This window comes from Lagopus muta, chromosome 2 (assembly GCF_023343835.1).
Source record: "Lagopus muta isolate bLagMut1 chromosome 2, bLagMut1 primary, whole genome shotgun sequence".
Lineage (NCBI taxonomy): Eukaryota > Metazoa > Chordata > Aves > Galliformes > Phasianidae > Lagopus > Lagopus muta.
The window spans coordinates 78214693-78242362 of NC_064434.1; the positions used below are offsets into that span (position 1 = coordinate 78214693).

The 27670-nt window shown below is 40.8% G+C and overlaps 1 protein-coding gene and 1 long non-coding RNA gene across 6 annotated transcripts in view; one reads left to right on the forward strand and one right to left on the reverse strand.

Moving 5' to 3' along the window:
- The first annotated feature begins 855 nt into the window (after positions 1 to 855).
- VIT (vitrin) overlaps positions 856 to 27670 on the forward strand; it is a 57862-nt gene continuing 31047 nt past the window's right edge. For 3 of the 4 annotated variants that reach the window (XR_007374837.1, XM_048934970.1, XM_048934971.1), the window contains exons 1-8: positions 10650 to 12534; positions 13316 to 13381; positions 14433 to 14589; positions 16603 to 16736; positions 20112 to 20189; positions 21733 to 21813; positions 22879 to 23082; positions 23742 to 23792. Coding sequence is in view for 3 of the 4 variants with exons in the window: in XM_048934970.1 (XP_048790927.1) it covers positions 12378 to 12534; positions 13316 to 13381; positions 14433 to 14589; positions 16603 to 16736; positions 20112 to 20189; positions 21733 to 21813; positions 22879 to 23082; positions 23742 to 23792 (928 nt within the window). In the remaining variant the exon portion in view is untranslated. Of the gene's footprint in view, positions 1084 to 10649; positions 12535 to 13315; positions 13382 to 14432; positions 14590 to 16602; positions 16737 to 20111; positions 20190 to 21732; positions 21814 to 22878; positions 23083 to 23741; positions 23793 to 27670 lie in introns of those variants that run through there. The other variant, XM_048934972.1, reaches the window with a different exon arrangement.
- On the reverse strand, positions 13375 to 25566 carry LOC125688686 (uncharacterized). Of its 2 annotated transcripts, none has more exons than XR_007374839.1 (5): positions 25462 to 25566; positions 25208 to 25335; positions 16058 to 16149; positions 15320 to 15509; positions 13375 to 14696 (listed from the first exon to the last, which is right to left on the reverse strand). It is a non-coding gene; the product is annotated as an uncharacterized LOC125688686 (long non-coding RNA). The 2 variants fall into 2 exon arrangements; XR_007374838.1 differs by having other exon boundaries at positions 25208 to 25288; positions 25462 to 25549.

Genomic DNA, 27670 nt, shown 5'->3' on the forward strand with positions numbered 1-27670 from the left:
ACTAATAATGATCCTAGATAAAACTGTTTATGTTCACTCATATGGGTTACCTACAAATATCTGAATACTTAGCTGGAATTGCAAATTACACTTTGCATTCCAGCATCCTAGGGTAAGATACTGCTTTCTATGGTAACACTCTGAATACTGTGATCTTGAAAGTCTCAATAAAATTTTTCTCTTAAAGTCACCTCAGAAATTTAGGAGTTATGTGTACAGATACTTCAGAAAAATAGTCACTTGTGCATCATCTCATTTGGCCAGGCCATACTAAATGAGCACTGGTTTAGAAATCTCTGACAACTTTTTGTTAAACTTCTGCATCCAGTCAGACCAGAAAAGAGTCCATGCTAATGCTTATTTCGTACTTCTGCTTCTCTGTGGTCAGACTCACAGATTTGCTGTTGTTAGTAATCCTCCAACTCCAGGGTAGCTGTTTATGTAAGAAGCTATAAACATGAGTAAAGGCATCACAGTCCGTCTCTTCAGAAGCTATTTATCTCTCTAAATCTGACTCTCACCTAAGCAATCTGGTACTTAATGATCTCTAGAGCTGTTGAATTTACTCCAGGCTACTAGATATAGTCTTAACACAGTGCTGAACTGCATGGGGAAACAAAAAAAAGTTGAACCAGAACATCAGGCAAATAAAGCTTCTCTTTCCAAAAGAGAAAAACCTGACACATCTGACAGGCTGATGCAAAAGGAGCATAGAAATCCCTACCAAAAACATGTGGGAGGGAACATATATTTAAAATAGGACCGCCTAATTCAGCTGCTAAATCACTGTAAGGAGCTCTGTAGGTCTGTGTGTGCGGGAGGGAGAGGGAGAGACAGAGGGAGAGAGGAGCAGAGGGAGGAGAGAGGGAGGGCAACGTGCCTTTCACAGAGCTGGGAGCTCGATGGGAATGTTTGATTAGCTCCTCTTTGAAAGAGAAAAGGTGTCCAGGCCTCCCTTCGCCGCCTGCCTCTGATTCTTTAGAATAATGTTGGCTGGAGTTTGTGGTACAGAAAAACTGGGAAAAAAAAGCACTTTCATACTGTGTGGAGAAAAGGAATAAAAAGTTGCACACCTCTAACAAGGTAATTCTGATGTCATTTCTCTGCTATATTTGTTTTCTGGGGACAGAGGGAATTGGGTTTTTTGTGTGTGTGTGTGTCTTGATGATAATTAAATATTTTCACTGCTAAGAAACTGTAGGGATATAATTTTTTGTTTAACCTTCCAGCTGCGTGCATAAGATCAAAGACCCAGGAAGATGAAGATGTAAAATGAAACTGTACTTTATTTCATTAAGCATTTATAAAAGCATTAAACCCCTGCTGTTAAAGTGGACACATATACTCACTGCCTGAATAGCAAGGGCTTAACTGCTTCATAAAGCATAGTATATATTAGTCACACACCAATAGGCACATATATGGCTGTTGCTCAAATAGCGTGCAATAGGCAATGTGACCTGTTCCTTATGTTTAAAGTGGCTTTGATTTCAAGACTTCTTCTTTGCCTCTTTGATCAATAGGAAGGTGTGTGTAGTATTAATTAGCACTACAAGTCTCTGGATACACTGATCTCCAAGACACCAAGTGGAAAACTATGTTATTCCAGTGTTGTGTACTTATACAGTGTGAATTCCCTTGTTAGTTGGATAGATTCAGACATATAAGCAGTACAGTAGCCTAGACTTTATGTATCCTTTTGTGCAGAGTGCTTATTTTGCTTCTGTGGATCCAAAAATGAATAGCACTGTCAAGCCTGCCGTAGACATTCAGCTCTCTACAGAGAGATTAGAGTCCTGATAAGTCTCTTCAAAATGTGATTTCTGTCAGACTAGTACAAACATGAACCAGATGCCCCAAGCAAACTTTCATCCCTACTCAACATTTTGTTCCTAGAGTTTACGTGAACTATGCTATATTCAGAGCAAAACAGGAGCTACAGGTTGAAGAGGCAGATCCCTCTTATCATACATCTCCAGAATTTAAACAGAAGACCAAAAACAAGAAAAGAAAAAAAAATGCAAAGAAAAAATTTAGTACAGTTTAGATGACTTACAAAATCTATTTGAGAACAGCTATGTATGTTTATGATGTGTTTTGCTGAATGATTGCTAAAGTTAAAAACACCTTGCATTTTATTATGGACAAAGGCTGGCTATCTTTTTCTGTATCTGTAGTACCACGTCCTTCAGTCTTTAGTCAGATCATCACCTGAATTAAAGTGATGACTGTAAGGCTGATCTCTTTAGGAAACACAAACAGAGCTCAAGGAAAAGTAACTGCATTGCACATGCACATTACTTTCTGAATATTTAATTGGTATCTTACTGTAGACCAACTTACTGTGCTTCCATATTTTTCAAGTGTTTTAAGTTGCTGGGCTGACAAAAAAAGACTTCCTGTGTTTCTGTTATTCAAGATAAACAAAATATTTAATAAAACTGTCTTACCGATGGAATTGAATATTGCATTGTGCCTCTGCCTGAGGCAGGAAGTTCTTCACACACTCACTATTTTCTGTAAGACAGTTTCTTCCCTGGCAGCGTTCTTGCAGCAGTCTTGCTACTGCTTGTTGAACCAAGTGGTTTTATAAGCAACACTGCCAGGTTTCCTCATACATGGGATCCAAGAAAGAGTCTAGATGTTGGTTCTCTAATGCCTAATAACAGGATCCTAGTGAAATCTTTCCTTTAGTGGGAGTACTAATAAGGGATTCACTCCTTCACCCAGCTACTTACTTTCACAAAAGTAGTAGGAAATTAATTTTTATGTTCCCTTGTGTCAAATTGATTAAAATGAGTACTTCTAAAAGAGGACTGGTTGAGACAGCACAAGCACAGATGATGGGAAAAACTAATTACTTAAGGTGAAATAACTGAATTATTATTTCTGGCCATTGCTTTTTAGAAAACACTCTAAAAAACAAACTTTATGTATAAACTATATGTATAAACTTTTATATTTTATATAGCAGTGGCAAAGACTTGATTGCAAGTGGTCCATTGGAAAATTTTTATATTTTTCCTTTTCACCTCAGAGCTTCAAAAACAGCTCTAGAAAGAAAATAGTGCCCAGTAGCTCAACATGCTAACCCAACAGCTATGGCTGTACTCCTCCTCCAGTGCCTTGAGGCTAAATACAGAGAAAATGCTCTAGCATACACTCATGAAATCTCTATACAGAAAGATGGGCAGGTGCCAGATCAGTGAGGCTCAGGTTGTCCCATAGCAGTAAGGTGTTATGTGGGCAAGTGGGCAAGTTTTCAGAGTTTCCTGAAAGCCTTGAGAGACATTGTGGCCTCTTGAAGCTCTGGGTCCACCATTCAAGAATTCGGAAACTGAACACTGATCATTGAGCATTCCCTTCTTTCTGAAAGCCTGTCCCATCATACAGGGCTCATTGATTTGCATTAGAAAGTAGAAATACAGAACAAAACAGAAATCAATGCAGAACTAAAGTTTGAGGTTGTCTTTTTCATCTTGCCCACCTTTAAATAATGGTCTTTAAGGCCAGTCATAGGGAGAGATAAGTGCTTAGCACCTTCTTAAGCACTTCAGTCACTTTTTTGAACTCGCTCATGCACAAGGAGCCCTGTTGTTCCCAGTGCTGCTGGCCTTGGGTGCCTGTGCTGGGATTCAGCTGGGGACTGCAACAATACAACCACTGTTTGGAGCCGATTGTCACACTGAGACTATAATTATCTCTCTTCTAATGACCAGCCAAGCAAGATAACAGTTTTTATTCTGTGTTTAGAAAACAATGTCTTACTACAAATTGGTGGTTCATTTGCTTGTAAAAGAGCCTCTCTAACAGTCTCAGAGCAGATGTCATTCTTTTGCACCCTAGTTCGTTTATTTAATGCACACTTCACACTTGGAAAACTTGCATGAATGCTACAGAAGCAGCACAAGTGGTGCAGAAGCGACCAGAAAAGCTGTAGCTGTTTAGGCTGTATCTACATCAGTAAATTAAACCCTGTCTGGCTCATGACCGCCTGCATCACACGGGTGAACTTTTTTAGCTCCCAGCCCACAGGGGCTGCACGTGTGGCTGCAAGTGCTATGGGAGGGAGCAATGAAACTGACTCCCTGAAACGCCCTGCAGAACAAAGTGCTGCAAAAAGGGAGGACTGAAGGGGTTTGTTGCAGGTAACACTAGACTGTGTATGACGGATGAGATTTTTCTCCAGTACCCACAGTGGCCCACAGAAATGCTGGGGTAGGTTCAGATGTAGTGTAGGCTCCGAAGGCATCTATGGGGATAGCCATAATCACCAGCAGTGATTGCAGCCTGCATGGATATGTCTGACTCTTGCAGACAGTGAGATGAATCAGAAGTGGGTAGTCAGGACAGCACAGCATTTGTCGTTCAGTACCTGAGTTCTGGCTCAGATCCCTGCAAACATTTAGCTCCAAGCTCTGTGCCCTGGAGCAGCTGCAGTATTTGTGGTGTTTGAGGGCTGCTCCCACATCCTCTGCAGCATTCTTTGCCAGCAGAGAAGTAGAGCCATCATTCCCTCTCTCCACAGCCCTCTCACCCTCATCTTTTTGCCACCTTCCTCTGAGCTGGCACCTCTGCTCTCCGTCACAGTGGGACATGACTGCACCATTTTTTTTCAGCAGATGAGCCCTGGAAAGAGCCAGAAAGTGCTGGACAGAATGAATATTTCCCAGTGAGTGGGAACCTGCATTTTAAGTTGGAAACGCATTTTAGTTAGAATTATAATACAGTCTGCATTGCCACTTTGCTTTTGAAGAAAAGCATCCAAATATATAGCTGGATTCAGAAGAGCATTCATAACCACATTTACTATGTTCAAATTGCTTAAACAGTTATTAAGTTATTGCCAAGTCTTACTGTCATGACTGACTTGCTTTCTGGTAACTGTTAAGCTGATCCTACCTCTGCTTCATCTCCAGAGCTGAAGATGTGTTAAAAATTCATTGGTACGTCCAAAATGTATCTTGTTCTACAGGACATCCTACAGATACAGATATTTGAAAAAGCTCTAAAGATGCCAACAATATTTGCAAACTGTATTTTGGCCTGCCACCTTATAAAATAGCTTTGTAAATGTAATGCATGTAACACGGAAGCCAACAGTTTCTCAGTTGGCAGCTGGTTCCTTATGAAAAAACTAAATTGCCAAATAACAGTTTGAGCCAGATTTTCTGGAAAAATTCTGAATGATCTTTGTGTAGCTTCTTGCAATCCTTTAATGTCCCCACCAGGATGGACTGGGGATTCCCATTGCCTCCAGGCTTGTACATAAAACTGTGGAAATTTTTACCTCCCCAAGATCACTTGTTTACAGGGAAGTTTGAATGCAACCACATCTGCACTTCTTGATCTCTCTGCCAGCTTCCTTTAAGGGTTCAGAAGGCTCCATTCTTTCTATTTGCACCAAACATATAGCTTACTGTGGAGCTCCTAGAAAAAGAGTGAGACAGAAGAAAGCTGGCAGCAGTGCTGTGTGCCCTACCCTTAGTCGCCTCTGGAGAATCTGAATGATGCAAAGGTATGGCTCCATGACTCTGGTGGCAGTAAGCATTGCTGCCAACTGAGGACAATGGAAGCCTACCTTGCTCACCACTCTAACAATGCAACTGCAGCACACAAGCATTTCATTCTCCTGGACTTGGTGGAAGAAGTACTTGGATGTTAAGAGTAGGAAGACAGGGTGCCTGGACAGGAGAATAAACAGGGAGAAGGAGAAGAGTGTCCAAATGAGGGAAGGAAACAGTTATAGAGTTTGGAGTAATTACACTGGAATAATTTGGAATATTTGACCTTTCAAGAACCACTTGCATTGTCAAATATAGGTATCAAATACGCACCTATGAATCTACTAGAAATGAATGTAGACACCTGCTCTTTTCTTCAAGTATGCCCAGGTCAGACAGGTTTTTTCTCGCCCTGCTTTGGCAACAGTCCATCTACCAAACTGCCACTCAAAATGTAAGGTTATTTTGGATATAAAATCTCAGGCTTCCATAGTCTACATCTTCTGTTCTCATTGGTGCAATTTGTACATCAAAAGAAATACATACGTCGGGATAACTAGAAGTTCACATGGTAATTTCTTCAAGCCAAAGATCAGAACAAATATCTTAAATGCAGAAATCTATTATGCAATATTGAGATATGCAGGCTTTGTATTTCTGTTTTCAAACAGCTTTGACCATAACTATATCTTCCTGCTGTGTGATTGTCAGATTGTTCCTAGTTCATGCAGTAAGCACAGTTTTCCTTCTTGATCCTGGATTCTCAGAAACAGAATCCCATGATTCATCTCTATGTTGAAACTGCAGGTTTTAACAACTTCTATTTAGCAAAATTGGTAAGTCAATAGCAGCCTGGTCCTGAGAAGTACTTCTCAACAATTTTGGCTGCATCTCCACTGTCACAGTATCCATGAAGGCATTGCTCCCTGCCAGCACTTTTTTTTTTTTTTTTAAAAAAAAAACCTCTTAAGGTGCCTTCAGGCACCTCAGACATTAGGGGATACAGTTTTAGAAGCAAAACCATATCACACTGTCTGCATGACCAGTATGCTAAAGAGCCTATGCCCACCATCTGCCATGGGCTACCAACATGCATACCATGAGGCTGCACAGCTTTACCTGCATGTACTTGCAACAGTCAGAAAGATCAACACGGAAGAACGGAGACACAGGAAATGTAATGACAAAGGGACTAGCACAGTAGAAAGGTGATACAAAAGAAAAGGGCTTACCCATCTCTGAAGATCTAAGCTCACAGAGAAAACCCCACAAAAGAGGGATCTCTAACTAAATACCCTTCCACAGTGGCAGTCAGCCCTTAAATGAGGTCTAAGAAAGATGTAATCAGACTCTACCCCTTCTGGTCAAATGGGTGAATTGCTTTCACCTGTGTTCCTAGGGCTAACTGGGTCCTTTCCCCAGGTGCTTAATCAGTGGTTCAGGCCATGACTCAACAATTACCATACAGACATCAAGTCTGTGGCCAGCAGCACCTTTTTCTTTTCAGAGATCCATCACTACCCATAACATCCTCTTTTATAATGTTAGTGTCCATGCAAACCTGTAGCTCACTTTCATCCCAAAAGCAGCCTGGAGTCTCGAGATGTCTTCTTGAGCCATTAAAATTGGAAACAACACTCAGAGGAGTCCAGTTTTCCACTGGCTCCCTGTCCATGTCCAGTGATAGTTCTCAGATTGAATGCACCTGCTGGACTGCAGGTGGGCTGCATGCTGACACTACAGAGGTGAATACAACTGAGACTGCCTGTAGCAAAACCAAAGTGGTAACGACCACTTGCTGAGAAAGTCAGCCTGCTGCAGTGCAAGGAGTAAGGCTCTACTGGTACTGCAGCCTTGCACCATGAGCTCTTGAGGAGCAGGACTCACCTCCAACCCATGAGAAGGAGAAGGGTCAGACATTTAAGCCTTAAGATCTCTCTGTAGAGCAGGTGAAAAACATGCAACATGTGAAGTATGGGCAGACTCAGTTCAAAGACTAAGACTAATCTTTGTCATCCTCTGAGAAGAGAATAAGAAAGCACAAACTAGCAAGTGACCTGTGGAGCTGCTTGTGGCCCAGATCTGGAGGACATGAGCCTGCAGGAGATCCACTAACAATCCTTTTGCATCTGGCTACTTCAGCAGCTCATCTGAGCATGCCAGTGGCCCCTTTATATCCCATACCTATGGAAGGGGGGTCAGGAAGGATGAGCTATGCCTGCAGGACGTGGCCTGGGGCAGTTGCCAGTACAGAAGCAGCTTAGCTTTCCAAAATGCTTTCTGCAGCTTTCCTGATGCTTGCTGATTTCCTGAGATATTTTGATTTCCTTGATCAAGTCATCATCAATCAATTCAGTTTTACCATTACTGCTTTGGCATGAGGCAGCGATAGTTGTACTGACTGAACTAATACAGTTTCCATTCTACTTTTCTGTAAGATGATGTATAAATTTATCAGCATGTTTAAGGATCAGTTTTGCTTTCAACCTAGACATACAACTCACCTTTGTAGCAAAGGGATACATGTACCTTTAATAAGCAGAGCATAAACATACTAATGTTTCTCTAAACTTCTGCTTCTAAGTTCTTACCACACAAAAAGATGTTAAACTTCGTCTGAACATGCCACAAAAATTTCAAAAGCCATCCCCATAGTGATACGCAGTTTCTTCAGTGCTGTTTTCACAAATTTTTTACTCTTAGACCAAATGTATACCTTCAGAGGAATTCTGACACACTACAGTAATGCTTAATTTGCATGCAGCACAATAGCACAGATATTGTGTTTTTCTTAACTGTGCCTCCAACCTGAGAAACCATGTACTGCACTTTAAAATGTCCCTTTGACTTTTTAGAATTGTTCTGAAAATAGAAAACTATGTTTTACAAAGAGCAAAGGAAATGTAGCCATGAATCTTATGCTTTGTACCTAGCACAGCCCTCAGGTCCTACTGGAATGCAGATTTTTCCATTCCCCTTCTGTCACCTCTTTGCTCTCAGTTTCTTTGGAACACAGCAAGTGCAAGGAACCTGTCTGGGCCCTGACTGGTGTTAGGCAGGAGTCATTAAATTAGGAAAGGGAAAGAGGTTGCTTCAAACAGTGAGCAAGTTCCAGTGCACAGAGGGAGAAGGGCTTAAGCCTAGGAGAAATGGGGACACATACATGAGACATAAGAGCCATGAGACACAAACAAAGGTACTTGTGTGGACAGGGATTCACAGGTTGCATGTAACAGCAATTCCCAATGAACAAGGAAAGCTGTGCATCCAAATGAAAAAAAGTAACATATGATGATTTAGCAGAAAACAGGGAAGCACAGCGTAATGATCATCACAGAAATAGTTGTCTGGATATTCCAAGTTATGCTTTCTCTGTGACTGAGTGATATATCCTACATGTATTTCTTCCTGTGCTGGGAGGGACAGGCCAGACCAGTGTAATTGGTGGTTACCTCTGTGAGACAGATGAGAAAGTATAATCACTACAGTTTTATTTAGGTCCTGAGAAAGGTCTGGCAAGTTAAATCACACTATAGTTTTAAATAAATTACCTTATTCTGAAAGAGCTCTGCAGAAAGCAGAAAAAGCATTCATCGCTGTTACTTCAACCTTAGTTTAATTTCAGATCTTTGCATGAATATAAAATGAATGCACAGGGCTCCTTGGGTGTTATTATTTAGCTGTAAATTACTGGGTATAGCATCTTTTCATTATACCTGCCTGACTGGGGTTGTTTCATACTAAATTCTTCTTGAAAAACTGCACATAAACATTTCTTGAAGTGGCTGTGAAATAAAAAAAGGAAAAAAAAGAAAAGAGATTGTGTGTTTAAAGTGCAGCTTAGCACTGGGACATCTGACTCAGCAACCCAGTGGGTACTGGGTGCCAGCAGCCTTGCTAGCTCTCTTCTAAGATGGGGACCTCATAGAGCAGATCAGGCACCACTGACACAGCAGTCAATCAAAGCATCTATAATGAGAGCCAAGTTGTGACGACCCTTGATTAGGAAGAACTGTATTTAGGGCTGTCTGCAACCTCAGACAGTTTCAGCCCACATTTCTGTCACCAAATTCATCCCCATCGTCAGGCTCCAGAGCATGAAAGATTGGGATATTCCCCATTCGCTGCTATAAAGCAGGACCATGCACAACCATCCATACTAGAAATAAGGGATCAAAGAAACAGCAAGTGAAAAGGAGCCTGACATGGTGCTTGCCTGCTTGTTTTCCTGGGAACAGAGCAGAAGAAGAGCCTCTGGGTGAGGGAAGGCCTCAGGACCCTACATCCTCCTTCCCATATGAATGTCCCAGCCACAAAGCTGCAGCAAGGCTCCTTTGGCACCTTCACAGCTCTTGGAATCCCAGACACACAGCCACAAGCCAATCAGCTGAATTTATTTGAGAAACAGAGCCAACACCTATCTCCGTGTATGGGGGAAACAAGCCCATCTTCAGGCAACAGAGCAGTGTCCAAGCCCTTGCTCTCTTTTCTGAAGCAAAAGATATAAACACCAAGCAGGAACAGCAGCAAACAGCACCCTGCTATGAGAGTGTGATGACCCATAGTGGGGAGGACTACTGTAGACCACCTTGTCACTTCTCTCTGAGAAGAAAGGAGGGGAAAGAAAATTGTGGGTATTAGCCCATTTACCTAGTTTTCACCAACCACACAGCTATTATATTGGTGAGCTAGGGGATAGCATGAAACAAGGAAAGAGTGAAACATAATTTAAAAAATAAATGAATTTTTAAAAATCTAAAATCTTTGCTCTATAAGATGATGATCAGCTCTTGTTTATCTGAACCAGTGTACTCACACCTACACCAAACCCACTTGATTTTCCTGTAAGGAGCACATATTTAACTCAACCCACAGTGCTTGAAGATAGCCCTATTAACTCCAAGCTACTGGTTTGAATAGCTTTGAAACAAAGTCCACTTCTATTTTTTTAACAGTGCCAGTGTTGCTGCTATATTACAGCCCCTGGAGAAGGAGAACAATAACACATACTATTGGGTACAAAGAGAGTACAGAAATTAATTTCTGCAGCACAGGAGATTACAGGAAATAAACTGCTTACGCCTGCAGAGACAAAGCATGTGACAGCAGGAAAGAATTTGTGTTTGCACATGTGACGGACAGCGTTGTCTTACACCAAGCTTCAAGGACTTACTTAAAACCTCCAAGTCCATCATCAAATGTGTAGTTTTCCATACAACAACAGCTTATAGCGATAAAAAAAACATCTGTCTATTTGTAGAGCTTCTTTCATGTAGTAACTCCCTTGAAAAGCTTTATAAAAGCCAAGTTGATATAATAAAATGTCAGTGTAAATGTCTGACTTTGTGTGCTGGAAGAATGGCTTGCTAATTCTGTCTTTTCCCTGGCATTCAAGCTTTTTCAAATATTTGTGATGGTGAAAAAAAGAATCAACATTTTTTCAAATAGAAATCTGATTTCAAAAGGTTAGGATAGTACTCGTACTTGAAAAAACTGAAGGAGATGCTCTTCTTGCTGGATCTGTGCTTGATTTGACTGGGATTTTAGCAGTGTTAATATAATGCATATACACTGCTTTCCTGGTGGAGGAGTAATGTGTGTTATGGCAGTTGGGAGGATACAGATGAGGAAATGTACTCAGACAAAGGAGATTTAATGCTAAATGGTTACTTGCTGTCTGCAACTAATTAATGGAAATCTGCTAAGCAAAGCTGGCATTATTACAAATCATGAAAAGAGTCACAGAAAAGCCATGGAAGACGCCAGTGAATCAGGGCTTACAAAATATCATCCAGATCATCCATTGTTTTGGTTCACTAATGAGACACAAACTCAAAAGGCACCTTAGCATCTCAGTGCTGGGAGTGAAAGGGTTCACACCAAATGGACGTATCAAACAAGAACAGGGCTCTGGGCATTAGAACATTTTTTTCCCATTTTGTATGTATACAGGAATTTCACTGAGCTAGAAAAATAAAAGTATGTAAAACCTAATTTACACCAGAGACAGCATAGCTCAGAGAATAAAATGCCAGGTACAGGATAAGTTGCTCCTTCCCCTGTTTTGCTGGCCATCTGAGATTTTGCTGGAATTGGTCATGGCTATGGAGCCATAACAGGCACACTCTTCTTAAACATAAAATTTCTCATTTTGGCTTTTGTAAGGTTAATTACAATGTGGATTGTTTTCTTTCATATTCATGTGGCCCCTTGCACCACATCTCTAGAAGACAGGTGGTTTGGACAGGTATACTTCTGTAGCAGGGAGTCATCAGAAGAAGAATGGCAGAACGATGTGGAAACATGGAAGGAGCTGCTCAGGAGGAGGATACCTGTGCTTAGTTTGTATCCTTGTAGGCTGGCCAAGATCTTCAGGGATGGCAGGAGTCAGGAACCACATAAACAGACCCAGAGAAAAATGCCATTCAGAAGGGCTGACGTCTTCTTAATCTCAGGCTTGCACACACACATCCTCAGTAAAGGAAGAAATCAATAATTTGTCTCTCAATCAATGGCATGATTGCAAGATACCTCATGCAACTTGCTCTAAGAGTGAGATGGCTTATGTTCCTCTTTCACTTGTGATATTACAGGATGCACTTGAATGTGCAAATTTGTGAGCGCTCCCTAGAAAATTAGTGAATTAACTTGAACAACTGCATGTCTATATCCATCGTGTCCTCAGCTACCAAAACATTCTGGCTTCAGAAATAAACCTTGAAACCAATGAAACCTTAGTTTTGCTGAGGTAAAAGTCAAAGTCTGACAGAAGTAAAAAATGAATCCGTGGTTGTTATAGAGCCCTAGCATCATCTCTGGGGATGTCAGCTGCACTGCAAAGCAAACTCAGCCCAGGAGAAAGGGGCACAGGACATGAGGACTGTTGATGAATGCTGCACGCTCCCTCTTCCCTTACCATTCCAGTATCGTCTACAACCTGATGTACTCATGTTTTCCTTTTCAGTGCTCCTTACTGATCCAGACTTTGCTTCAGTCACTATGAAGGCCTCAGTCATTGCAACCTTCTTTGGTAAGTACAGCTGACGTGATGCAATTAGTAGTTAGTAGACTTGTACTCCCCTGTTCTGGCTGATCAGTGGCTGCTGGTGTAGTAAGCCTTGGCACAGCTTTTCAGAAATGGGCCACGCAGATTTCCTGACTTTTGCTTAGAAATATGTAATACTAATTACTCAAAGAGATTTCTAAGTGCCTGACCTTAGCTAGACACAGTCTACATCAGGTGCATCACCAGGGCTGAAAATATCTGTAACTTAAAGATTCACTACAAAGAAAAATCAGCAATTAATTTTGTATTGTGAGCATCTTCTTTTCCTCCAAGTTTTACAAGAACACAGTTTTGTCCTATCAAGAAGGTTCCAATGCAAAATGTTTATAAATGTGTCCTCTTTTCTTCTCCTAGTAGTCTTTTTCTCTCCCCAGCTTCCTAGTTACTTAAGTCACAGAGATGTTGATCTGCTGGTATCTCTATCACACCAATTCCATTATTGCACCACTCATGGAAACAGTTGGCTTTTTTGTTGTTTTCTGGATTATTTAGACTCAATGGCATCTTTTGACAATGAGTTCCACAGAAAAATATGTAATCTGTTGGTCTTGAATCCCCTTTAGAATGCTGACATTTTGATTGGACAAGTTGACCAACAAATAAAAACTTAGATGTGTCATTAAATATTCCTATTTCATTTTTTCAACCAGTTGATTAAAACTTGGGAAATCCCATGCAGAGGAGCTTGTGGTGACTGATGCTGGCAGTTCACCTTTTTCCTGAAACTGTGGTTTTTTTGTTCTAGGGGTACTTCTTGCATGTACATATGCAGCTAAGGAAGCCACAAAGAAGACCAAGAAGGCTAAACTATGTAAGTGATCCCATTAACATGCTTGGCTGCTTTACAGCAAGCAAGACTGATGCATAAAAATGTCTGAGGTGGTAATCTAGTATCTCTTCTTTACAGAGTCTAGTAAGTCTAGTTCTTTACAGAGTCAATGGAAACATACATTAAGTAAAAGTTATTCTACTGAATTAATGTGTGATACTGGTCTGTGAGTGAAGGGGACACTGAGTATTTCAGTATTAAAATGTGTCTTCATTTGTCCCCACTCACCATACAAGGGTCATCATAAGGCTTTTGAAAGAGATCTGAATATGTGAAATGAATCTGCTGTAACATAAAGCATATGTAGTTATTTAGCATGAGAGAGGTTGTGTATGTCTTATGCATTAGGATGCATAACTTTCAGTTCTACAGACTGTTTTCATTATTTAGTCAAAATACGAGTATGCTGGGAGGTGATGACTTATATTTAATGCCCTGTGCAAAGTAAATTGTACCCAAAAAATAGTTTTAAAACAAAGGGGAAGATAATGGAATGTGGCTGCAGCCTACCATTACAGATGGCACAGAATTCCAAGAGCATGGGGAAGATTTGGGAAGCATCATGCCTCTTGTGTGCATGGTTTTTCCTGGTCTCTACTCACAGCCACCTCTTCCCCTACTGCTTCCTTCCTCAGTGGTAACCACAGCCCAGGTTTCTTTCTCTCTCCATCAGAGAGTCATATCTCCATTAAAGAAATAAACACTGAAGATCAGAAATAATGATGGAGGGAGTCTGCTTTGTAGAGGGGTTGGAGTTGATCTCCAGAGTTCCCTTTTAACCCCTGCAATTCTGATTCGGTGAATATCCTCAGACTTCATCATTCCATCCATACAGCCACAATCCTGGGCACAAGGCTTGTTACGTGTTATATTGTAGATGCAGAGGACACAGACATTTCTTGTATCATAAAAGCATTGGTGTAAGAGCATAAGAGGAGGGCATGCCTTTCATTCAGTTATTCATTCTTTTATGACAAGATCATTCAGCTATGAAAGCATTGAATCTGACTTTACCAAGATTTTGCTCTCACAGACATACCTCAGATTGACTGCGATGTCAAGGCTGGGAAGATAATAAATCCAGAATTCATTGCAAAATGCCCTCCAGGATGTCAAGATGTAAAATACCGTGTTTATGGCACAGACATTTATGCTTCATTTTCCAGTGTGTGCAGTGCTGCAATTCACAGGTGAGTGGGTTAAACTGAGCCAGGCACCCAGAGAGAATCATCACTCATGGCTTTTCAGGTCCTTCAAAGTTCCCAGTGCCTTGTAGGTCTGTTTGCAGGCTGCTGTTCTGGTGGAAAGCACACGAGAAAGATTGTGTGTGTTACTATGGATCCAATTCTGACAACTCTATTCCTACTGAAATCAATTGTGTTTGAAAGTGTTCCTCAGCTGTAAAAGTGTCTTGAGATTTGCACATCTCAGATTACTGAGCTATTCTCATTCAAGTGGGATGGAACTGCTGCTACTAATAAGGTTTCAGAAGAAAAGACTGACGTATCACTGGCAATGAATATGTACAGCTCACACACTCGTGGGACTGCTTTTAATTCTGGGGATTTGAATTTAACTGGTTTTGATGTCAAAGGCTGAGTAATGTGCCTTTCTGCCACAGAAGGAAATACTGGCCAAAGAGACGCATAATAAAGATTTTATAGCACTAATTTTGCCAAATTTAATTTGCCGTGCAAAAAATATGCAGATATTTTTAATGGAGAATCACTTCACAACTAAAACACCGCATTGCAGGCAGGATGCAAAGGCAAGATGCATTCAGATACAAGTACAGGAAGAACTTGTAGAGTCTGATTGACATCTTGGCTTCATTCAAAGAGTTATCACAGTGCTTCCAGTTCTGAGAAATATCTGGGAACTTGAGTAAGTTTGAATAGTTAAGACTTTGAGACTTAGTACCTTGTTTGAAAAACAATTTCCCTTGATTTTGTGTAAGAGAACTGTAGCAGCACTGAGAAAGTGTAAGTGCTCATGAATCTTTGGTGACATCAGCTGCTTTACCGGTGGGAATTCTCTGCCCTCCTTCCTTTCACAGTCCCATCCCATGAACTGCTGTGGCCCTGTAACAGCCATACTTCAATATGACCTGCTGAGATGGAAAACTGTTTTAATGCAAAGCTTTTAATTGCCATGGAAAGCTGTCTCTAAATTAATATAAAATGCAAAACATTTAGCTTTCTTAATTCAAGCTGCCTGGCATGAATTCTCACTAGAACATGTAAGAAGACAAAAGCTCTGCTATAAGGGGTGATGCTTGCGACAGGACAGCAGAGCCCTCCCTGTGTTGAGGTCCACTGCCCAGGGAAGGACTGCATGGTAGTGAATTCACTATGAGGATGCACTCCTGTGTGCCACTGGGCACAGGACTGCCATATTTTGGCTACAGTGGCCGCTGCTCAGCCTTGTGCTCTGGTGATGGCCTTCAAGGGTCTGGCTTTCACACAACAAATTCTTCCTTTGGATATTAATGCATAATGAAAATTGTGTGGTCTGCAAGCAGAGCTTGTCCCAGTGAGAAGGTACATAATACTGATAGAGAATGCAAATTCTGCTGTAGTCCAAATGCCAGTTCCCTGTATTGGAATGAGAATTTCAGTGTTCCCCATTTGCCAGCTGAGTTTGGCTAGGTTAACTTACACAGCGCACCTCCACAGCTTCCAGTAACATTTTGTTCAGCTTACTCTGGGCTAAAGTCAGAACCAGGCTCAGTTTTCTGTGGATAACGCACACTGAAAAACAAAGAAAACATTAGTTTTTGAAAAAGAACAAGTCAGGAAAATGGAAGGTTTGTCTTTGATTAGTATAAATTATTATTGTTGCATGGCTGGCCCTCCAACTCTCAGAGTGCATCTCCACGTCTTCAATCATGCAGTCATGCTTGTAGGAATTGCAAGGAGGGCAGAAACTTGTCCTTCTGTGCAACTCAGTCAGCCTTAAGCACTGACCTTGTACATCACTGGCAAGAAAAAACAGAGACTGACAGTGCTGTGCAGCTGACTGCTCTTCTGTGTTGATGAAGTACAATTTTTTCTTAGTAGCAGATTCAGTGGTAGCTTCGTAGCTTTGCTGTAATTCCTGGCTTAAAAATGGAAGTAAGCACCTCCTACCTCTTGCACTGTTTAACAGTTTTTGTGGCTTGGGGGAGAATTCCCACCTTTAGCTACTATGTTTTCCCCTTGCAGTGGTGCAATAGACAACACAGGTGGGAAGATCCTTGTTCAGAAGGTGGCTGGCCATGCTGGGTACCGGGGGAGCTTCTCCAACGGAGTTCGGTCGTTGTCATTGCCACGCTGGAGGGAGTCCTTCCTCGTCTCAGGTACTGTGCTGAAGCACCTTGGTTAGTTTTTATTCTGGGCTTCTTATGGAGACAGCAAAGAGAAATACACTCCACCGGAGCTGTGCACTGCCCATTGCAAGTGACAGATCTGCACTGACTGCCGTTGGCGTCCCAGCTCCTGCTCTTGATGCTTAAAGTCCAAGCCTTGGGAATGGTGGGTGGGTCTTCCCTTGCATTTGTTCCCCTGAAAAGTACTGCAGCCAAGCAAGCTAAGGCCCTCAGTGTGAGTTTATGTCCATGTCTTCTGAAGTGGCTTGTTCCAGTGCTGCCATTCAGACTCTGCAGTGAAGCTAATACAGGGTCTAGTTTACTTCACATACAATTTGTAAATCCAGCTTCTTGCTTCATCCAGACAAGGGTCCGTCTCTTGCTGGTCTACACTTCTGAAGGTTTGGGATAGGTATGACCAACTGATATTAGTTAACTACATCATTTCTGGAAAAATCAACAGCTCAAGCAATGGAACAGCCACTAAAAATAAATGTTTTCATGTGAAAATTAGTGGACCTTATTTAATAAGATCTTAGAAGCTGACCAAATTAAACTGCCATCTGGAGTTTGCATTAATATATTTGGATGCACTTTTTACAGCATTTTACCATGGGTACACCACACCATGAGAAGGATTTATTTTGGATGAGTATGGCTTTCCTGGAATAGCTGAATTGCTACTTGTACTTGCTGCTGTTTTTTTTCCAACAAACAGCACATTGTAATCCTGCTACATAAATAGGAAATAAGATCTTTTTACCTCAGCAGCTGCTCACGTGTCATCATATAAAACTGCAGGGATTTTTGATTTGTAGTAAAATATCTTTACTCTTAATTAATGAATCACTATGACAGATGATACTAGAGAAAGTTAGAAATATAGGTAAAGAGAAGATGAAAAATCTGCACACAGGTAGGCATGATGAGATTTGTCTTTCATGCCTCAATTTCAAGCATGTTGAACTGTTATTCTAATGCAGTGGAACTACATTACAAACTGCTTCAAGCATAAATGTAATATAACATAGCATGTTTGATACCACATTTCATGTACAAGTAGGAAGGAAATTCTTGCTAACTATACCTGCAGAAAATATGGTAATCTTAGAGATAAATTCAGAAGATTAAATTCTCAGGAAGGCTGTGCCAACAATTTATTTCCAGTTAGGATATTATAATGGAGAATGTGATGTTTACATTATGAATAAACGTCCACACAAAAGAACATGCAAGAAGAATCCTTAGGAGAGCCAGGCAATGAGGTGGCGTGATTTAGGAGCAGTGGGGAACAAGGTCTGCCCCCTGGGATTAAAGCAGCGAGCACACCAGGAGGTATGCAAATGCACTGGTATTCACTTTCAAGCACTGAATGCCTTGGCATTCAGCTGAATGGCTCCATTCAGTTTAGGGGGAGTTTGAAGCGAGTGGGTTAAGAAAATAGAGCCCTAAACCTCTGGGTTTCCTAATTGCAAACAGGCACAAGAGGGTGAGCGGCCACCATCCTATGGCTTGTACTTCAAACAGCCAGAAGCTGAGGTTTTCAACTCACATGTAAACCCATTTTCAAGTATGCTAAGCAAACTCTGACCTAGATTCAACTTTTTCCAGATGACATATCAGTGGAAAAGACAAATTACCATAGCTCCAGAAATCAGGGCCACATCCAGGTCAGGCTTCAGAGCTACCATTTGACAATATCCTATATGGGATGCAAGCTGATGTTTATCACAAACCACAGAGTCCAGCAGTAGCCAGCTTCCCCTTGGCAGATAGCTTATTTGCACAATGAAAGTCTAAGTTTTCATGAGAAATCAGATTAGCTATAAGATAAGATTATTATGCTATTGCCACATCTGTGTGCCAATAACTTACCTGACAATTTTGAACTGCTGCGGATAAAGAAATGCATTTAGACATCATCTGCAGTCATACATCTTTTTCACCTTTCTGCCAAATTTTGAAAAGAACTCCCTACTCCCGCTTAGCTCCTGAGGCCAGTTTTGCCTCTGTAAAAAATGGAAGTGAAGATCTGCTGTCCTTAACTTACTCCAGCTTCTATGGGAAACCCAAGAAAAAGGAAAAAGATCTTTGCAGCTTGTCCATGCACGTCAGTTGCCAGCTTGGCTTCTGAGGGAGCTGTGTTGACTTCAGTGGAGCTACTCCCAAATTATACCAATGTAAATGAGAGATGAAATAGATCCTTACAGAATTGCCCCATTAGTAACTCTAAGTAACTTCTTCAAAGTAACTCAAAGTAACTTCTTTATTGACATCTGAAATTTCAGAGAGGAGTAAAACAAAGAGGCTAGAGACATGCAAAGGGACATGAGAGGGACAGCCTGCTCCAGCACTCAGTCTGTACAGATGAGTTCTGTTGACTGTTGTTGGTCTCTAAATAGCCAGGATGACAGCTGAACGTTTACTAAAGGAACCACTGAGAGCATAAGAGAAGCAATCATCAAAATTCAGGTTTTGCAGGAAGTGGAGGTAGGTCTAACCGAAGGTAGTACAGATACATGACATATCACATCAGTTTGTAGAGAGTCACCAGGGAGTGGAAGTCCTTATCTATGCCACATCCAAGCTTGCAAAGTTATGCTTTTTCCAGCTCCTAGAGAGCAGAGCAGTCTTACCCACACTGAACTTCTCTGCAACATCTTACATTCAATGATCCAGATATGCATTGAGAATATAAAACCGTCCCCAGAAATGGAATTGCACAGCTACATGTACCAATAGAGATGGCATCTGGTGTGGCATTATAAAGATTTGTGTTTTAATGCTTAAATAGGAAACACACCTCATTGTTTTAAGACAGGACTCTCATTTTAGACCTCAATATAGCTACCATATGTCCCCACACACAAGAAAAGCCTTCTCTCACTGTTATTACTGCAAAAGATCATTGCCAGAAATGGCATGTTGCAAAAGCAAGGTCTGAAAAGAATGGTGTGTGCTTGACGAAATGAATCCCACATCAAATACACTTTCTAGTTCAACTACATATTTGGGAGCTGGAAAAAGGCAACCCAGGGAGGCTGTGGGTTTAAGCGCAGTTTATGCAGATGTTCTTCAGGACTGATTCTTTCACGCTTAACACCACGTGAGAGCAAAGAAATAAACTGAGTGACCTCTACAAATCCTTCCCAGGACTGTATTTACATGCTTTCTATCTTTTCTTATTATGCTGGGTTTCAGCATTGGTATTTTTAGTATAATTGTTTTGAGATTTCTCCATCAGATGAGAGAAATCCTCAGGAAAATGATGCGGACAGTGAAAAAGTGGGATCTGATCCTGAACACATATGTTAGATGGGAGGGTTTTGTGTGATATTTTGCAATGATTATTTATTTATTTTGTAGAGGGCAAGCCAAGGAAAGGTGTGACATATCCATCAACTCTTGAATTCTCTTCCTCAAAGAGCACAGCTGTTAAGCCTGGCAAGTAATTACAATCAACCTTCCCTTATATCTATGCACAACTATCTGTTGTAGCATCTCAATTGTGTAATAAAGAAAATTTAATAATTGAGACTCTGAATATAATGTACCCCTTATGTTCATCAATGTTACTATCTTATTCAGTTTTCTTCTGATATTTTTTATGTTAAGCATACAGAACTATCCCAGACAATTTCTATTTTTCGGTCTTATCCAGATTTACAGGTCCCTGTTCCCACCTATTTTCCCCTTTGCTTTAGATCTGTGAGTATGGTGTTGTTCTTGTTCTATCCGAAGTAAGTCTTCTGTGTTAGCTTTCTCTTAATGCTACTTGTGTAATCTCTTGGGACACTTGATGTGGAGAGTACAGTAATACATAATAATATTAACAACACAGATGCCAGTGCTCAGGAGCTTTAGATAAGGATCATGTGGTAAGGAGTTACTCTGTTTAACTTGTCTCACCTGCCTCCCATTCTGTCAGATTGAACTCAGCTTAAATAATGTGTCAGTAATTCTACATCAAGATATATGTACAAATCCACACCTAGTGGAATGTAAATGCAAAGCAATTGTAAACTAAAGGCTGGGCTTTGAGTGATGTACACTCAAGCTGAACAACTGCAATGTTTAGATGCCACTGTGCATGTGAGAGTCTAAAAACGAGGAAAGATCTCTGTACTTTCCTTCCAAGGACCAAAGAATAATGTAAAGGAGAAGAGCAGGACTCCAAACAACAGCCATGCCACCTTGGATGGATGCACCCATTGACAGGCATTTGAATACATGGGAAAGATACTCATATTCTTATATTACTCTTCACAGCGGATAAGCTCATGAAGATTTGAACTCAGCAAATACCAAAGAGTCACAATAGAGAAGCAAAAGATATATATTTTTCCTCACATTCCTGAGGAAAAGTCTGGAATTTACACAGTTATGAAAAAAAGCACAAACAAATGTCATTTCCATGAAGAAGACACTTCATGTACACTTGAATATCAGCTACCACCTAGTGAGAATCTTGATCAAAAACTTATGAAAGGAATTAAATTATTTAAGCTGAGTAAAAAAATCACTCTTTCCTTCTAAGTGAGCCCAGGATTTGGCCCCATGAAGATCTGACAACGTCAAGCAAGAAAGAACTACATCTGAATGTGAATTAGTGACTGAAATACTACATGCTGGTTGGTATTCACCAGACAGCTTACACACACCAGGACCCTGCCTCACATTAATCTTATGAGGATTGGTTTATTAGTGGTAAAACCCCGTGTTTATTGCTCACTTCAGAAATTCTGTTGACATTGGCAGGAGCTTTTGGGCAGTTAGATGTCTAAATGAAGCACCGAAAACATGTGGCGACTGCTGTCTAGAGGCATTCATCCATCACTTTTTCTTTCTTAGCAAGGAAGCACTGATTAGACTAACCAAACTTCGTAATGCTAGGAGGTGGGATGCATCCCTTGGGGACTGATAACCTCTTAATGGAAAACTATTTTATTCCAGAGTGCGTTTCTTAATGCGTTTCCTTTTGCTTCAGAGCCTAAGAAGCCAGAGCAAGACCTAAAAGTTCCAAAGAGTGCAGCCACACCTGATACATCAGGGAAAGCCTCGGAACAAGGTAGGAGTTGGGAATCTTCATGCCTTTTTCTAAAGAAATTCAATTACATTTTTAATCTCGTTTCATTGTCCCTGGGCTTTCTGCTGTAGCATAAGCTCAGAGGTTCCTTGCTCCATGCAGCCAAAGTTACAGAAGCCACTGCTGTACCCATTCCCTGTTACTGCAGTACTGTCTTGCACAGGAAATATCCCTTTACCCTCTTCTCCTCCTTTTCTTAGTGCAGCAGCATGGAGCAGGGTACCGCTCAGCCCAAAGAGAGCCATTCACACTGGTTTTTCAGCTGAGTTGTTGTGTTTTTCTTCTGAGCTTGCTTTCAGCATCATCCCATTAAAACTGACAGAAATCTGAGTTTTTCTCTGGCTGGCATTTGGTGGTAATTAATCTATCAGACAGTTTCATGGTGATGCTTTCCAAAAGGGAAACATCCAGCAGTAAAATGCAAGCTTGTACTGTGCTGCAATGAAAAGGCTGCATGAAGGCACACCACTCCATTTCAGTGAACACAATCTGTCAGGCCATCCCTGAGGACACAGGCAGGGAGGAAAGGAGCAGGGATGAGATGAACATGGAATATATTCGAGGGTGACTTTAATAGATAGGTGATAGGTAAAAGATGAAGACTCTTCTAATACACTAACTGGAAAGGACTAGAAGCACACTAAAAATTTTGCATAAGACTATTTAGGATGCACATTTTTGCAACTAGAATTGTCTCTGTTCTCATGACAGACCATTTCAAAAGCGGTAGCAACTGTCAGCTGAGTCAAAGCGAGCTGAAATGGTCATCCCTGAGTGCTGCTCTCACCACAACTCTAAGACAAAGCCCTCCTGGCTTCTGCTCCAACCCTATCCTGAATCCCAGAAACCCATCCTTCTGGCAGTAACACTTCGGTGGTAGTAGGCAATGCCTACTTCATTCTGGTCTATGACTCAGAATTGCCATCTTTTATTCCAGATGTCTGTTGATTTCTATTTATACGGATTTTCAAAGAGTTCTATTATACTGAGAAAAGATGACAGCAAAACAATGGATGTACCAGAGTGACCGTATCAATGTTCCTACAGGGGACACGGTCCACAAGGTGTATCAGACATCACCGGAACCAATGCCAAGCACACAAATGGCAGCCACAACACCAACCCCAACGACCACAACCACAGATCCTTTCAGCACAACACCAAAGGCAACCACACCTGCAACAACAAGAATCACAATAGACTCAGCTGCAGCCAAGCCTCGACCTGGATTGCACAGGGTCAGGGATACAGGTCAGTAGTACAGATGTTTTCATTGCTTTCCTCCTGACTAACAGTTCTCCTAAAACTAAAGGAACAAGACACTCAGTAGAATATACCATTATTTAGTAGATCATTGGTACAGCCATTCAACATAGGCATATTATGAGTGGATAAAGAAATTAATTCCCACCCATCTGCTGGAGTTGTAGTATATCTCTGAGACACACACGGAAGTGTTTGTCCCACATCAACTCAGTGTGGTTAGATTCCCCAATATAAGTGCTCATCTTCAGTAAGCAGAGCAATTACGGCTAGTCATTATCTTTAGCATCTATACTGATTCTTATGGGAAGAACTTTTCCATCTATAAACACTGTCATGATTATCAGGTATAGTAGTCAACTGTTTCTTTGATTCGTATGTCTGGACTGAATGTTCAGCAAATAGGTTAAGATTCAGTTTAGATTTAACTCTGTGATAACTTCCAATAACTGAAAGTTGTAATACATGGTTTTCTAATAGCTCTTGGATCTAAAGGATGAAAACAATGTGAAGGAATCCCTCCTGTATAATTTTTTCACACACCTGGTTTTCCCTAATCTTTTCTTCTCTTCATTTATTTTTATTCATACATATTGGTGTCTTTTTGAATGGTTCAGCAGATGAAAATCAAAATCTCTTATTTTCAGGTTCTAGCAGCGTCCACCCTGCATATTCCTCTGTGGCAGCTGCAGCATCAAGTAAGTACACTAAGGAAGTATGTGCCACAAGGCATGCAGTGTGGTGTATTTTAAGGCAGCAATGATTCAGTAACCTTTCAAGCCTCAGCAAATGCAGTGGTTGAATACAAGTCTGTATTTAAACTGAAAAATATATGCTAGGCCTGATACGTCAGAGATGTTGATCACTGAGAGTTCTGGGGAATCCCTTCTAGCAAATAACTGCAAGTGGCAATACCTGCCTTGACAAATGCTGGATTTTGCAACTCTTGAGAAGTTTGTGCTGCTACAGTCAGATTTTCCTGTAGCATCCTCCTGTCTTACTCTCTTAAAGGAAAATTTGATTTACTTGTAAGATACATAGTACAGACAGTTAAATTGCTATTTAAACTTAGGGCTGAGAGCTCTGAAATGCCAACTTTAGTTTTTTCTGAAAACCTCAGGCTGTGGTTCCAAGCCTGGCATAAATGTGATGTTATTCCTGGCATATCACTTGTGTTTTTGACAACAGAATTGTGGCCGTTCAGAGCTCTACAGCTTCATCCAGAAGCCTGCCTCCATTCTAGCCCACAGGCTGCAATGCAAATACACAGAAGAGTTTTCTCATTCAATGGGTAATTGCTCAGTTGAGGATGGGAGAATATTTTCAGCTATTTGCAAGTTTCTGAGCATGACACTATTTTGAGGGTTATATAAAAGGGAGCTGGATTGGGTTTGGATAAAAGAGAGCTGGAAGATTTCATATTATTGCTATTTCTGAGTGCCTTGAGCTTGGTTCTACTCTCACACATGTAAATGTGGCTGTACCTACAGCTGAGTAATTCAAAGCCAGAATACATGGCAGGCATCTTCTGGTTAATTCAGGTCTTGAAGGAAAGCATCATTAAGTCAAATTCAACTGTGAGCCCAGAAGTCTCCTACCTTGCTACTCCTACCTAAGAAGCCTGCCCACACCAAAGGGGCACCATGAGCATCCTCATTCATCAATTCCACGCACTAGGAATAAATGACCTTACACACCCAACAGAGCACGTGCCTGCCCTGCTCTGGGATAAGGGCAGGAGTTGGGAAGTTAATAAGTCAAATGTGCAGGTATGTGCATGGCACTATGTACAGAAGCGCAAGCATAATTTCAAGCAGTTTAATTTCAGTGGAATCTGAATCATTTTGTATCTAATATGCCTGCAAACCTGGTCCTGCTTGTTTCTCTCTTCTCTATTTCACAGTCTCATCAGCAGGCACAAAAGAGGCGATAACTTTCTTCGATGACAATTAGGAAAACCTTTTTGAGGTTCCCCAGGCAGTAAGAGGTGCATGTTGAGAGTGAACTTTTGACAGCACTGAAGTCAGTGGGAAGGCTATGTTTGTCTTAAATAAGACCAAGCTTTGAGCCAGAAAGCAGAAAGATTAAAAGTAATTCTAAAAAAATTACTCACTATTTTAAGTATTTCTTCATTGCAGTGTAGTTCTGCTTCTCCACAATTTTCTTCACTGGACTTCTACTAGATATAAATTAACTGCCAGAAGATTAAAGGGATGAGATTTAGGGACAGGTTCCTGTGAGCTGGAGAAATGGAGGAGACATACATCTGTATAAACAATGAATGTACAGATGTTTATAGTTATGAAATATACCAGAGAGTTCAGCTATGTAGTTATCATACCAAAACAGAATAGATAAAATACTTACCCACATCCTGGGCTCACTATGAAACTCCAGGGGAGTGAATCTCCAGAAGAGATCCTTCCCCCCTGTAGTCAGCTTTTAAATGGGTCTAGGAGAAGTGGAGCCAGGCTCCATCCCTTCCAGCAGCACGGGTAAATTGCCTTCACCTGTGCTCTAGTGGCTGACTCATTGCTCATCTCAGGTGATCAATCAGAGGTTCAGGCTGTGATTCAGCAGTTCCCATACAACATCTGATTTCACAGATTTGATTTTTAGGACTACTCAGTATCCATCTTCTTGAATTTTCCTGATTTGTTCATGATTCTGAAGGAGAAGATCTGGATTTAAAAAAAAAAAAAAAAAAAAAAAAAAAAAAAAAAAGAAAGGAGGGAAGAAAACGAAGTTAAAACCACATACAAAGTAGTTAATGAGCTTTTTCTATCTGAGGAGCCTTTATAACTCACTCATATTATTCAGGCTGGAGTTTCTAATGATGCTTTTGGTTCTGCACTCTGCCCTGCACAGTTCAGCCTCACTCTTTTCTTTTCAGCCAGTGACCTTGAGCTGGGTGCTGCCTACCACAACCTTTCACCCTCAACTGTGACTTACCACAGTAGCAAGAAAAGAAAATAGGAAGGGACTGGAGAGACAATAGCATTATAAGCAACATAGAAAGCTCTCATCCAACAGTGTGAAACCATCCTGGCTCATAGGAGTGGAATGCACTGGATAAGGACTGCACTGGGGGGGAAACAGATGGAGCCTGTTTTTGGATACAGCCTTTTCTCTTTGGATGCTTAGTCTGCCAGGGATGCTGACTAAGTTGCAGAGGGAATCCACATTTCTTTAGTGGAGTAGCTGCTCACCTTCTCAAACCTGTTTTCATCATTTGTGATGAACTGTGATAGCATGGCACCATCAAAAGCAGCACAGAAAGCAAACCAAGTGGGTAACAAGTGTGGAAACAGAACAAAAATTGTGGTGCACAGGACTTAGGAACTGATCTCTCTCTTACCCTCATGTGCACTGTTTCAAGTGGCCTTGTAAATACTAACACTCGGGCAATCCCAAACTAAGGCAAGCTTTCAGGCTCAAAGTTAATTTTCTTCCCATTCTTTGGTACATACCTATCTTGGGCATGAAAAGAGCACCCGACTCTATACTGTGCTGCTGCATAAGTAGATCTCACTCTCCAGAACCAAGAAGTTATCTTATGCTGCCTGCAGATCACCTGGACACAGAGCTAGAAGCCTACAAAGTTTAAAAGCCTAGCAGGGGAGCCTGTTATTTCCCAAAAAAGGATCTCTTTGCCTTTTAAATTTTCATAGTCTCTCAGGACAGCTCACATAAATCCCATCAAAGGGCTTCCAGTACTCTGTGAATGTTCAAATTTGGGTAATGCATGCATTATTTGCTGTCACTTAATTTTGTTATATGAAGCCTGCAAGTAGCAGCAGTTCCTGTTTTCTTAGACAACCATTACAAATGATCTCATTTATGATATCTTATTGAGAAATATCTCATGGGACCATTGTTCTCAGAAGTCAGCTAAAACATTCCTACTAATTTCAGCAGGCCTTGGAATGTTAACAAGCTTCTGAAGAGCAATTAATGAAAAGAAAAGCATGATTGAAAACAATCTTCATCTGCAAGTGCTTTGAGAATTCTGTATTTTTGAACAGTGGGAGTTTAATGTATTAACACAATCACATTAAAAAAGCATTTTGTGTAGACAGCAATGAAGACATTTCAGACACATTAATTCTCCCACATTGTTTTTGTTATTGTTTCATTATTTACAGTCTGCCTGCTTGCTTGTATCTACTCACTGGCTCTTGTCTCAGATAGTAAGCTCTGTGCAGGAAGTGTGGTATCTGGTCTGGGTTTTGTTTTGGTTTCTTTATAACATTCTTCACACAACTGGATAGCATTGAAATAGAAATATGAATAGATAATGAGCTTGAGTAATTGAGAAACAAAACTTATTAAGGAAAGCAAATCAGAACAGTAACTAAAAACAACTTAAGTGCAAAGCAGAAATGATTATAATCATACTCATAACTGAAGTGAATGTTAACTAATCTAACTAGGCTGAACAAGGCAGTTTTTCTTTAAGCTGACTTAAAATGTAGAGTTTTAACATCTGAAAATGGATATCAATGAAAGCTCTCTGTCTGTGAGCAACTAACTCTCATAGCAATAAAATAAGATTCAGGTAGCAGTAGTTCTGCAC